The 14,981-nt window shown below is 30.0% G+C and overlaps 1 protein-coding gene across 1 annotated transcript; it reads left to right on the top strand.

The window, feature by feature from the left end:
- Positions 1-11,560: 11,560 nt before the first annotated feature.
- GRF7 (growth-regulating factor) lies at positions 11,561-13,867 on the top strand. Its single transcript, XM_003534897.4, has 4 exons — positions 11,561-11,862; positions 11,980-12,433; positions 12,822-13,270; positions 13,655-13,867. Exons 1-4 carry the CDS (start codon positions 11,676-11,678, stop codon positions 13,660-13,662), a joined length of 1,098 nt encoding a protein of 365 aa, XP_003534945.2. The 5' UTR covers positions 11,561-11,675; the 3' UTR covers positions 13,663-13,867.
- Positions 13,868-14,981: the final 1,114 nt, after the last annotated feature.

The raw sequence follows: 14,981 nt of genomic DNA, 5'->3' as shown, positions 1-14,981 counted from the left end.
TGTATGCACTCTCCACTAGAGATCTCTGACCTTGTCGTATTCATACATAGATTGTGAGGATGTGAAACCCCGTTTGCTGTATCATATGATATCTCTCAAGTTGTTCTTTGACGCGAAAAAGATTAAATATGAAGCTAAGTACTTAAATGCTGCTGGCAATAGCATTGTTGAAAATACACGTAAAGGCAAGTCCACATGGTAATGCCAACCTCTCTTCATAAGATTTTCTTTTCCTCATTATTATTATATTTTTGAATTATCATGTTATCAGTAAAGAATATTCACTAATTTTATTGATGATTAATTTTTGTTAAAAAACCTGACATCTTTGATAGAGTCTTGAAGTCTTTCTTCCGATCACATTTTTTTCATCCAAAAGGTTGATTATTATATTTTAGAAACAAATATATAAGGAACAATAAAGGGATTATTCGTTTCCAAATCTTTAAAGTGGGTCATATTCGATCTCATATCAGCCTTTTTCAATACTTCGATCAGCTTATATTTTATGTAACAAAATTCTTCATTGAGAAAATGGTCATGTAGGGGGGGTCATTTATATTTGTTGACATCGTCAAGTTTTCAACGTAGTAGAGTGGTGGAGTCTTAATGATCTTCAATTTTCAATTGCAAATATCGTCCCACTTGAGGAAAATTGATGGTCCACTTGGCATTGCTATTCCAAGTTGGGGAAATGATTTCTATTCAACAAGCGTGAGCTGAGTGTACGACTGTGTGGTCCAAGTCCAAGATCTGACACTCTCTGCTCCATGATTCAAATCCAGAATGATGTGAGAAATTAATATTGTGTATCAAAAAAGTAGTAGATGAAGCAACCAAATTGTAAATTTATAAATATGTGAATAAGAGGAAAGAATGTGAACAAAAACTGAATTACGTCACACTTTTCTTATGAATAATATGCATGCTTGTAAGTTACTTATATAATTCTAAACCTCATGACAAATAAATTCTAAATGCCTTGTTTGTTGAAAAGATAAAGTTACAACAGATATTAAAAATATTTAGAATTATTTGCTTAACGGATAACCCTCCACAGGCGACGGGATGAGTACATAGCGGCTAATGGGTGACTACTACTCATATCCACTTCACCTCGCCGTCATCCTATACATGAAACATGAATCTAAAAATAAATAAAAGAAACCTTAAAAATTTAAATTACCTGTGAACTATTAGGAATGAAAGAAATGAACGATAATTTTTGAATTCATTCAATTCATTCATTCATTAAAGTATTACAAAATTGATGTATTTATACAAAGATAGAAAATAACTAACTTGAGTAACCAACATTAACTTACTCAAATAACTTCTAGTAACTATAACTTGAGTAACCAACTAATTTACACAAATAACTTATAATAATTAACTAAAACAATTTTATGCCTAATACCCCCCACAAGCTGGAATGTGTTGAAAACACTTCTAGCTTGGAGAATACAATACATCAACATTAAAGAAGAAAGAGAAAAGAAAAAAAATATGAAAACATGAAATATAGCGAAACATGTCGGAAATACTTCGGTCAAAACAAAAACTTTGAGAAATCTTCGACCAACTTCGATTACTTCTAAGAGGCCAAAGCAAGCATCAAAGCTTGTTGGCAAAAACTTTGATGACGAAGGACAAGAAATTGTAACCAACACGCTCGAAGAAGTACCACAATGCGGTGGCATAAACGAGCACCGCAACCGCTCCACGCCAATTCATCCACAACACCACATCAACAACTAAGCCTTTGCCGAGAACACGATGAAAGGATGAGAAACTAAGGCAATGCCAAGATTGTCAGAAGAATGAAGAATGAAGGGGTTAGAATCATCAATGACAGCCATGGCCATGAGAGAAAAAAAAAAAGAGCCAACCAGACATCCGAAAAGTCCCCATAAAAAATGATTCATAAGGGGATGACTTATCCAGTTATATAAGAACTTAATCATCAATGATATCCATGGCCATGAGAGAAAAAAAAGAATCAACCAGGCATCCGAAAGGTCCCCTTTAAAAAAAAAAATGATTCGTAAGGGGGTGGCTTACCCAGTTATATAAGAATTTAATCATCAATGACATCCATGGCCATGAGAGAAAAAAAAAGAACCAACCAGGCATCCGAAAGGTTTCCTTAAAAAAACGATGCATAAGGGGGTGACCTACCCAGTTATATAAGAACTTAATCATCAATGACATCCATGACCATGAGAGAAAAAAAAAAAAAAGAATCAACCAGGCATCCGAAAGGTCCCCTTAAAAAACAATTTATAAGGGGGTGGTCTACCCAGTTATATAAGAACTGAATCATTCTCGTGAACCATCCGATGTGGGACTCGCAACACGTCCCCTCGAGTCAGGGCTCAACGCCGCAAAACGAGGGCTTGCAGCACTATCCACACCACCGTGCAGAACCATAAATAGCTTCAATATGAAGCAAGAGACACGGAAGCAAAAACTTCTGATATCATATTAGGAATGAAAGAAATGAACGATAATTTTTGAATTCATTCAATTCATTCATTCATTAAAGTATTACAAAATTGATGTATTTATACAAAGATAGAAAATAACTAACTTGAGTAACCAACACTAACTTACTCAAATAACTTCTAGTAACTATAACTTGAGTAACCAACTAATTTACACAAATTTTACACAACTTCTAATAACTAACTAAAAAAATTTTATGCCTAATATGAACACTTATTTTTTCAAAAGGGAAAACCCAAATTTGCCATTTTCCAACAAATGCTAAAGCAAAGATACCAGCATTTACACTTCTGGGTGTTACAATAATGGAAACATTTGGTGTGTCCCTTATTGCATGAGACCTTTTATTTCTTAAATATGCCAGTGTTTAAAATAACACGATAGTGTTTTGGAGCTTTGTGAATTGATAAGCATTTGAGATGACATACATAGAGACCATAGGTGCTGATGTGCTTTGATAAAGTGAAACAAATAATTGAAGGAGTACTGATATATATACCCCTCTATCTATATAAATGCTCTTAACATGTTTGAAATCGGAAATTGTTGTCTCAGTCACTTCTTTTTATTTGATGTAGGAGTAAAACTAGACAGAAACAAGAGATACTTCGGATGTACACACCATACTCGAATGATTTGTTAAAGTAACACGTAATGTCACACTAATATAATCATATGTAAATACTTTGTTTGTTTGGGATGTTGATACTTTTTTTCTTTATATTCTTGATGTTTAAAAATCATATTTTAGTTTTTATATATTTTTATTCATAATATTTAAATTTGTTATTTTACTTTAAAATAATTGATAATGTACTCTAATAAAATAACTGTTTTGCAATCAGATTTATAGAGTTAGACGTATTCTCGTATTAGTTATTTGTAACATTTTTTATTTTTGACTTTTCAAAGACTCTTATATTATTACACTTCACGCGGTGACACTTCACTCCGGTTAGAACCCTCTATAGGTAATTATTTTCAAGACCTTGACAATCTATTTCGGCTGCCGGACTAATGATTGTTTCCACAAACCAACATAAAATTTTTCAAAGTGCTTTGTTTTGGCTCACAAGCTTTATGGAAAACTTTTCCAAAGGTCATCTATCTATAACTATTCCAAATCAAGTACGCTTAAATATGAAGTTTTTAAGTGATGGATGACTGAAAAATACATCTTATTTATATTGATAATACTAATTAATTCTTTTAGGTCATCCTTAGATGTACATACCATGCCCAAACAACATCTAAATCTCTTTCATTTTGGTGTGATTTGATTGAGTATTACATTGTTGTTGATATCTACTTAATTCTTATTTTCATTTATCTAAAATTAAAGATTAGGTTTTTGAAGCAATGCAATATTTGTGTTTGATATTTTTTTATATTCTAAGATGATATATTTTCGGTAGCAATTATACACATATTTTTGCTTTTACTTCATTTTAGTTTAAAGTAATTTGCAAAATAAATAATAAAAATATTTTTTTGTTACTTTCTTAGTAAACTTTAAAATATAAAAATTAGGATTTTTTTTTTGTAATTGTCACAAAAATATATCAACTGAAAATTAAGACAAAAAAATGCATCCTAATTTTTTACCTTTACTTTTTTTTAATCAACAAATTGACCTACGTGATATGATTCACTAGGTTTCCGCAAAGAGAAAAAAAAAATTCACTTGAACAGGGCATGATGAGTTTACTTTGTAGAAATACATTGTTTATGAATCAAATCTTAGTTAGACTTCAGTTTATCTTGTTTTTATATACATTTTGACATAAAGAAAATGAAAGTGTTTAAAGCAAAAATGGATTACAACTTACGGTTACAGGAATAAATCGTATCAGCTAAATGAACCTTTTCTGAATATCGAAAAAAAAAATGAAACTTTTCTTTCCGATATGATTGAATCCTCTAGCTTCGTTATCTATTTCCACTTAAAGCCTTAATTTTTTCATTTTAATCTTTTAGACTTAAATATATTTTTAGTCTCACCTTTATTCTTAAATTTAAACTTTATTTTCTCATTTATTTAATTTTTAAAATAAATATTCTTTTAAAAAAATATTTTTTAAATCCTCTTCTATCACAAAAATCATCACAAATTATACATTCAAATGATATTTAAATGGTTAAAAGAACATCAAAAGGACTAAAAAAATATTTATTTAACTTGAGAGGAGTGACCAAATAAACAAACTTAAAATTAGGGGAAAAAAAATAACAATAACTCAAATTTGAGGAATTATATATACATATTTAAGTTTTTTTTAGCATAGCACCTATTATATAACATTTTTTTCTTTCTCTTTTTGCCTTTTCTATCTTTCTTCTCTACGAGGTGTATACACACTTGAAGTTGTAAAAAAGATTATTTACTAAACTTTGTCTTACAAATACTCTAGCAAACGAAAGTTTAGAGCATTTCTAAAATATCCTCGTAATAGTCCTTCTATTGTTATATAAAATAAAAATTAATTAAACAAATATCTTAAAAATACTTGATATTTTTTCTAATAATTAAAAAAAATATTTTGAAAGGATCTAAAATCATTCACTACTCTACAATATCACAAATTCCGTGCATGATGTCAGTAAAGGTTTGAGAAATGGACAAAAAAGAAAGTTAGAAGACTGAAAGAAAATAAGAGTTGAAAGGGTTGAAGTTACATGAAGATGTGGGGGAGTAAGAAAAAAAGTAATAAATAAAAGACAGATAGAAAGCATAGGGGTGTTGTGTTTTTTGTTTGAAATGAGGTGGTATGGTGGTGTACGGAGAGGGTAGATGGTGTTTGGACCAATTGGACCAGCCAGGGGTTGGGGGGTATCTGCTGAAGAACACACACTACACTTGTATAGTACTGTACGTTTCTGCAGAACTTACACTGCAAGAATAGCTCGGAGAATTTAATACAACCAAACAATATAAATATCATACCAACTATTCTTCTCATTTTTTACTTATATGCCCTCTTCCCTTTTGACTACAATTTGCTTGTTTATTTAGTAGTACACAAGTACCTTAATTGCTTTTCTGTATTGTCATTATCATTATTTACTAAATTTGATTCTAGTATTTTAATTGTATAGATTTTGTCTATTTATTAATTTAACATATAGTATGCAGTAAATTTTTTGACATGACAATATAGTAGAATATCACTTACATGACAGTATAATAGAATGCTTCATAAGTATTTTCGTTACATATTAAATTTAAGTTATTGAATTGGCCAAAATTGTATAATTACAAATAATAAGGATCAAATTTGAAAGAAGAAAAAATCATATTCTCGAAAAAAATTAAAAGTGTACCAATAATTTTCCCTATAATGATAGATAACTGAGTTTTTTAAAGCATCTTAAAAAATAAAGTCATCAAAACAAGTTAGAATTCACAGGCCAATTCAACTTTACCACGAGTTTAGGCTGGATTGGATTAGTAAAATTTAGTCCATTTCAATTATTCATAAAATATGTTCCGATCTGCTTATGACACCTAAAATAAAAAAAAAAAATCAAATTATGTTTGGTGTGCTTTTGTCATGTTTCATAAAAGCCTCACTTCTTTGCTCAGAATTCCAAATCAAATGGAATAAAGAGGTATTCTTTATTTTATTTTTTTATGGCATATATACTTTTCAATATTAATGTTTTAAAAAAAATGTTTACTGTATTTACAAGTTAACTTTACGTGTTTTGTCCCAATACGATTTTGTCTATTAAAAAAAAGACTTGTTGCAAATAAAAAACATTGGAACATTTTTTTCCAAAAAATAAAGTTGATTTAAAATTTTTATTTTAGATGCATCAAATCGTTTAACCCATCAACTCCTGATAGGTTGGGTTAGACTCACCAAAAGATGACTCAGTTGGGATTCACCCATCTTTTGAATTTGATTCATCGAATTTACAAGTTTAATTAAATCTATTGTCACTCAAAACCATCTAATAATAATTATAGGTGCTTAGCTTAGAGTAGATGTGCCAAATAGATAGCATGTGCATTCAACAATTGATTGTATTAATGAATTTAAAATGGTGCTGAAACGCAAACAATCCTCCGTTCTGCCATGTTCTTATTGTTTTAGTGAAGAGGAAAAAGAAAAAGATGGTAAGCATGTGAGGACTGTCTCATGTTAAATACAGTAATATTACTCTTCAATGTCTAAGGTAAACAGAGTATCAAGATCTATATCCGAGTCATCTGAGCAACAAACAATTCCTACATGCTTCCAACAGTTCTACATTGTTTTTTGAAGTCAAATATACTTGATTATTTTCTTTAACGTTTCTTGTACCTCCTTGTTGGTGCATGTTATGGAATATAACTATAATTAGTTTGGCATTACTTAATACAAATGTTGAGAAATGTTAATGATATTTTTTTAATTAAAATTTATTAAAAATCATCAATTTTTTTTAGGTCATGTATTTCATTTGAATGTAAGAACAACAAAAATTAATAATTTTGAACAATTTCAACAAATCACAAAATAGTGTTAGAAAAAATCTCATTAACACTTATAACAAATAATCTTTTAATAAATAAATTATATTGTGATTAAAAATTATAAAAATAAATATTTTAATATAAATTTATAATAAATAATTTAGATTGTAAACTAAGATATTTTTAATAATTTATTATTTTTTTAGAAAATGATTGAAATATAATTTAGAAATCAATATAAAAGATTATAAACTAAAAGAGATAAACAATTAAAAAGATTAAATATACGAATAAAAATGAAGAATAGGTTAGGATAATTGAGAGAAAAAATTGTAGTTGCATGAAAAATGTGAATGGACATTCAAATGAAAAGATAATAGAATATTAAAAATGTATGTTTAGAGTGTTAGAAATAATTCGCGACAGAGAGAAAGAAAGTAAAATAATGATCACACAAATTTAATATAGAAACAAAACGAGAAAAAAAAAACCACAGGAAGAGGAGAAACAACTCATTATATTGAGTATTAGTATTCTTCTAAAATATATATTGAATATTAGTACAAGAGAGATACAAAGAGAGTGGATATATATAACACTATTATCTATTATATTTGTGCATAAAAGCAACCTTAGACCTTAGACCTGACCTACCCCTAATGGATTATAAAAAATTCAAAAATACTTTTTCACCAGATTGGTCAGATTTGAGAGACATTAAAAAAAAAAAAATCTTATATACACACAAATGTAACACACGTGAGGTTTTACACATAGTCTCATAAATTAACAACTCAGTGAAATTAAAAATAAAAAACAATATATGAAATATAAAATTAAAAGCAACTGCAAACTTTTTCTCTCTCATACTTTACCAAATTTTTTAGAATTTTTTACCATCTTTATTTCTTTCAAAAACGTCGTTGAAACCTTTTACTAGAATCTACGTTGCTCATCCTCCAACAGCCGCAAGCGCTATGTCACCTTCTATTGGAGAGATTCTATTAAATGATTCTATCTCTTCACACTGCCTCCTTTAAATCCACCTATGCTTAGACTCTTGTGTTCAACGAACTCTTGATGTAGGAGGTGGCTTGGTGATTCTTTATGTTTCTAAATACCATGACATTGAAACAATTGTTAACTTCATTCTTTGATATTAACTTCTGGGTGTTCCTCAAACAAGTTCATTTTCAATCTATGGTCGTTGTGACACTGTTTCATAAATGCCTAAGAGGAACACCATTTGTGTAATATCATGATAAATGCCGTCTTAAAATGAGCAATCTTGAGAGTGCCAAGAACCTATTTGATGAAATTCATGCCAAGGAGAAATGTTTCTATTTGGAAAGCAATGGTCATAGGCAACAACTTGTCACATTTCTGTCAACTACAAAAGATCATGGTTCCTAAATAGTAGGCTCTAAATCACATTTTTGTCAACACTTGTTTCATTGTTATTAATTTTAAATTACAAATATATTTAGATTCAATGTAATATTTTCTCACTTAAGCAAGGTGCTCTAAAGGTGCTCTAAACTTCTCTAATGAATGAAAGTTGAGTTCATTTTTCACCACACAAAGTTCTCTAACATCTTAACTTGGACCATAAACATGGCCCCTCCACTGCTTCATAGTGGGTAGCAAATAGAAACATGGTGTTAGAAACTCAAAGAGCATTAACATCACTGGAAAATATTATTAAGATCATCAGAAAATGCATAGCTTTGAAAGTACTATCGTGTGGTGACAAAAGAGAAAGACGAAGGAGGGGCATGGTGACTCGGTATGACGTTCTTTGATTTTTTACTCTTTGACCGTTCTCATACTAGGCATTTCATTCACATCTTTGTTTATTAGAATCCTCCACTGGTTAAAATCTTTCTTTATGCAGGTAATTCTTCTCGAGACCTCGAAAATCAGTTTTATTTGTTTCTAGGATTAATGATTAACCCTACAATCTAACACAAGACTTTTTAGCGTATTTTGTCTTCATTCACACACTTTTTAGAAAACTTCTTACCTATCCCATTACTATCCTAAGCCAAACACAATCAATTATAAAATTCTTAATAATAAACTACTGAAAAATAAATGTATATTATTAATATAAATAATACTAATTAATTTTTTTAAATTATCTTCAATTGTACACTTCCATAACTAAATAATCTCTAGATCTTTTTTAGTCTGATGTAATTTGTTCGGATATTACACTCGGTGTGTGAGAGGCAAGCCAACTTCGACATTCGAACTAGAGAAAAAAAGAGATACAAAGTCTCATGTGGCTTTGATTGTAAATTTCATATATTATATTTTTCATCTTTTGTTTTAGTGAGCTGTCAAATTTTGAATCGCTATATGTAAATCTAACGTGTTACATTTGTGTGTATATAAGAATTGTTCCTAATTTATTACATGGTAAATTATATTTTCAGTCTTTAAATTTTTAAAATTTTTTGTACGCGGTCCTTAAATTTTTTACTTTTTTAGTTTCTTAACTTTTTTGAATTTGATTTTAGAATTAGATTTATAATATAGAATTAAATTTATAATTTAATTTTTTTATCATTCTTACTTTTAGACATTTAACTTTTTTATCCGTATTTTTAATCTTTTTAAGGACTAAAAGTCAGAACAAACAAAAATAAAAAAAATAAAAACAAATAAAGAAAATTCAAACTAAAAACAAAATATTTAAAGAAACTAAAAAGATAATACATTCTTTGTAATATAGTATTAAATTTATAATTTGATTTTTTAAAGTTTAGTGACTATACATGATAAGGTGTTATTACAATTATTAGTTAAAAAGTTATTAGTGAATTTTTTACAATCATATATTATAAAAAATATCTATTACAATTATTTTTTAAAGTTTAGTGACTATACATGATTTATTAGTGAATTTTTTTTATCATATACAGTAATCTTATCATCTCAAATATGATTGACTCTCCTAAAAGATATTATATTCTAAAAAACAAGTTATTTAAGCATAATTGATTAATTAACTTATATCTCTCTTTCTCCCAACAGAAAGAGGGAGAAAAAAAATTAACGTGAGGGTGAGACACAAAGGGCAAAAGGCAAAAAAAAGAAAGCCTAAAACCATTTAAAGACAATTTAGTATATATATATATATATCAACATGGTGTAACAATATTGTTAGATAAATATTTGGTCATAAATTTGATTTTTTAACTTATATTTATAAAAAATATCTATTAAAAAAGAAAAAAATTAATCTCTTAAATGAATTTCAAAAATTTTAAAAAAAGTAAAAAAATTATATTGTATAAAATAAAATAGAAAGCAGCCCAGAACAAGAGGGTTGAAGGCTGCAGCTGCAGCTGCATGTCTCGTTTTCTACGTTTCCGAAATGAAAAAAAAAGGTGAAAATGTAAGTGGGGGGGTTCTGAGGTAAAGGAACAGAAAAAGTAAAAGAGTTTAGTAGCAGTAAAAGCTCGAACCGTACAAGGCTTCTCAGATAGGCATTGGCTTCAGACATGAGACACTACACCAGCTCTTTTAAAAACAAGTATTTCCTCTTTTGTTTTTCTATTAGGACCCTTTCTTTTACTTTGTGTCTCCCTTTAGTTTATGGATTTCCGTAGAAGGTGTCAGAGACAAGAGGTGGCAGAGAGACAGCTTAGCTGCAGAGAGTGGCAGAGTGTGGCAGAGAGTAGAGAGAGAAAGAATGCATCAGTAGTCATCAGATCAGAGCATGCTGCAGACTGAGCCTCTGCAGCACTGTAATCAGAACCATTAGTTTTATCCATGTACAGAAGATTCTGTAACGCAATGGTCCCTCAAATAAATATACCTACTCTACTATCCATCCCCTATTCTATTATTAATACTATTAGCCCACAAACACCCCACTCTCTCTTCTACTGTTACATATACAATACAAATATTTTTTTTTTTCTGAATTCTTGACACTTTGTTGATATTTCTTTCAGTAAAGAGTTTTTCATCATTATTTAATTACAAATTATTTTATACCATCAGTTTATTGATATTGGTAAGAGTCATGTTATGAGGTGCCCCCAGGATAATCAAGTTAAAGAATTAAAAAAATATTTTTTATTGTAAAAGTATAGGAAAACACAAGAAAAATCAGACACTTGAAAGAAATTACAAACTGTATAATTTACACATTTCAATAAAAAAAATTCTCTCGTTTCTTAGTAAGTTGTCTAAGAACATAGATTAACATTTTCCTTTTTATAAAATTTATTTTCATATTAATAATAAATATTTTTTATTAATGGTATATTTCTTTTACTTTGATAAGATATAATCATTAAATTTTATTTCCTCTTGGTATATGAAATGTTTGTTTTTAAATAAATTGTAAAGTTATTATAAATTTTCTATGACATTATTTTAAATACTCACAGATTACAAATACTCGATTAATATTTCCTTTTTTTTTTCTTTATGTGTAAGAATTAAAACAATGTTATAAAAAATTTATAATAACTTACATAATTTATTTAATCAACTAAGTTATAATCCTTTAGTTTCATTTTTCTCTTTTAATACCTTTCATTATTTATCATATTAATCACTTTTTTTTTCTTCAATTTTTCTACCTCTCTCACAATGTAAACACTGGAGGGGTGTCTACAAACAATTTCCTTTATATATAATATATCCTTGGTCTTTGGTTTGCACTTCTGCTACTACTCTACTAGTTGCTTTGATGATGAATGGAAGAAACAGGTTTCCCTTTACCCCATCACAGTGGCAAGAGCTTGAACACCAAGCTCTCATCTACAAGTACATGGCTTCAGGCATTTCCATTCCCCCTGATCTTCTCTTCACCATAAAAAGGAGCTATTTTGATTCCCCTCTCTCCTCAAGGCTTTTGCCTAACCAGCCACAACACTGTAAGTTTCTTCCTCCTTCTTTTTTTCTCTTTTTCTGTGTCACTGTGTGAGAAGTGAGAGTGCAAGCAAATCTTTTGACAAAAGGATTTTGTTTGTTTTTCTGTGACTTGTATTCAGTTGGATGGAACTACCTTCAGATGGGTTTGGGAAGAAAAATAGACCCTGAGCCAGGTAGGTGTAGAAGAACTGATGGCAAGAAATGGAGATGCTCAAAAGAAGCATACCCAGATTCTAAGTACTGTGAGAGGCACATGCACAGAGGGAAGAATCGTTCAAGAAAGCCTGTGGAAGTTTTGAAAACAACAACACCATCATCAACAATGACAACAACAAACACAAACTCAAATGCTTCTTCAACACAACAAGCAATCTCATCAATCACCAAAATTAATACTCTTTCACCTCTTGCTTCATCTGAGACTCACCAACACCACCCTCAACACTATGGCTCCTTTCTCTATCATCATCACCCTCCTTCAAGGTCCTCTGGCATTGGCTTGTCCTTTGAAGATAATAGGGCTCCCTTGTTTCTTGACACTGGCTCTTGCTCTCAGTCCAACACAGACTGCAGGTTTGTCTTGTGTTCACACTTCTTAAAACTTGTAACACTTTCTTCAAGCATTTTTTTATCATCTGTGCCAAATATTTATCAGTTTTGTTGATATTAATTTCTTCCAAGTGTTTGATAGTTGTAAATTGTAATTGTTTGATTTTTTTTCTAATAAATTTTTTGTTATTATCAGTGCTGCGAAGTATTTACTGATATCCAAATTCTTTCAAATTTCAAAGTGTTTGTGAGTTGTAATTGATTTTTTTTTCTAATAATTTTTTGATATCATATTATCTTATCAGTGCCAAGTATTTATCGATTAGTGCAAAGTATTTACCATTTTGCTGATGATTAATTTCTTTGTAAGTGTTTGTGGGTAGTAATTGATCTTTTTTTTTCTAATGAAAAGGAGTAGGTATGTTTATGGAGAGAAAGAGGAGGTGGATGAGCATGCTTTCTTCACAGAACCTTGTGGTGTTATGAAAAGCTTCTCTGCTTCCTCTATGGATGACTCATGGCAACTCACACCATTGACTATGAGTTCCTCATCTTCTTCTTCCAAACAGAGGAGTTCCTTTGGCTTGTCCAGTGATTACTCTTGCTTGCAACTTCAGAGCCACTCAAAGCAGCAGCAACAAGAGCATCATCAAGATCAGGGTTGCTACATGTTTGGTGGTGGTCAAGTTGTGAAAGAAGAACCTCAGAAAACGGTTCATCGCTTCTTTGATGAATGGCCCCACAAAGGAAGAGAAGGGTCTTGGCTTGATTTGGATGACAAATCTTCCACAACCCAACTTTCAATTTCCATCCCCACATGTTCTCATGATTTTCCAACTTTCAGTTCTAGAAACCACCACGGTAAATTACTAATTTAACTTCCACATTCATGTTAATTAATTTGATTGTTCTGTTCCTTTCTTATTACATGCTTTTTAATTATCTACTTAGGGATAAGCATAAACTTCATATAACTACTTATAGATAAGTAATTAATAAAAGAAATATGAATTGAACTTGTCTAAGAAGATGATAAATTATGTACTTGAACTTTTTTTGTAACTCTTTCATCTAATTTTGAAATTGGAAGTATATAAGTTAATTGTTAATTGTCACTCCTGAAATAAATTAATTTATTTAATCCTTTTTATTAGTCTTTTAAGTGATCAGTGAGAAATTTATTTAAGCAAGTCCTTGGCATGACAATAATAACTTGGCATCTTTCTGGTTCGTTCTGTTTTGCAGATGGTTGAGTTTAGGTTTTTCAATAATGGGTCCTCTGTACGGAATCAAAGGCCTAAAATGTACCTAGAAGGTGGGGTTTAAGATGCTTTGGGGTCTTATTTCAACCACATCCTCTTCTTTTTCCTTCTGCCATAAAGGCACTTGAAAGGGATTTCTGTCTCCATGGAGAGATCTAATGTGTAATGCTATATGATGCTAATGCTTTCTTAGTTATAAAGTGCTTCCTTCCAAACATAGTATAAAAAATTCTCTGTGACAAAGCCTAAGCTGTTTAATATTTTTGAGCTAACATTCAATTGCACATCTTTGAATTTTTGGTTCATCATTTTTTGTTTTCATCATGTTTGGAAATCAGGTGAAAAAGTATGGCTGAGGCAAAAAATACTTTTGCTAAAGAATCAGCACTTTGTTTTGGTTTTCATTTTATTTTTATATGTTGAATTACATTGGAACGCCCTTCGCAGTTATTCCAGCCAAAAATCAAACATGAAATTGGGTGCTTTATGGCCCACAGAATTTGCTTGTCTGTCACTTGTGTCCATTTCAAGTATTGCCTCTTCGTAATCACCAGTGATTAAAAGTTTAAACCAAAGGAAACTTATTGATTTCTTTTCCTTTTTTTGTCACAAAGAGAAACTTATTGATTCCTAATTAATAAGGAAAAGTGCATATATAATATATTTACGTAATTTGGGGAAACACCGTTGGCCATGAAAGAAACAAGGTGTGCCCAAAGTGTTTTCTTATCACTATTTTGCATTTTCTATGGCATAGCCTAAGTTTGTTTTTTCCGTTACGTAAAATTCTTGTTGTCTCGGACTCTGACTACTATAAATTTGCACAATTCGAAAACGTTGACTACTATGCCACTATTACCAGCAGCATATGCCTGATCAGATATATGTGGATCGGTCCTGTGACCATCATCTTAATGCAATTAGATACGTGGAAAAACAGAAAATCCGTTCTTAAAATATGGTGGTAGGTAGATATATAGTTAATATTTTGGATTGTAAATTTTTATCTTCATTTGTTTACAAATGTCGATTCTATTAATTAACGTTTTTTTAGAACTAATTGTGTTCAGTGTTGTTGTTTTTTAAAAACAAAAATATAAGCGACACTTATAAATTTTAAGGATCATGTTTCTACCTCTAAATTTCTTAATGACCAAGTGAGGGATTTATCCGGAATAAGAATTTTTTTTTAAGTTTAATTCTTTATGTATCACAATTGTATATGATTTTTCTTCTTTCACATTTTAATTAAGGTTTTCTCCTATTTATAATTAAGTCCTTGTATCCTAATTTTGTTTAATATTTAGCTC

Source organism: Glycine max, chromosome 9 (assembly GCF_000004515.6).
Source record: "Glycine max cultivar Williams 82 chromosome 9, Glycine_max_v4.0, whole genome shotgun sequence".
Classification (NCBI taxonomy): Eukaryota; Viridiplantae; Streptophyta; class Magnoliopsida; order Fabales; family Fabaceae; genus Glycine; species Glycine max.
The sequence above is the reverse complement of the archived record's forward strand: the minus strand, read 5'-3'. Positions and strand labels throughout refer to the sequence as shown.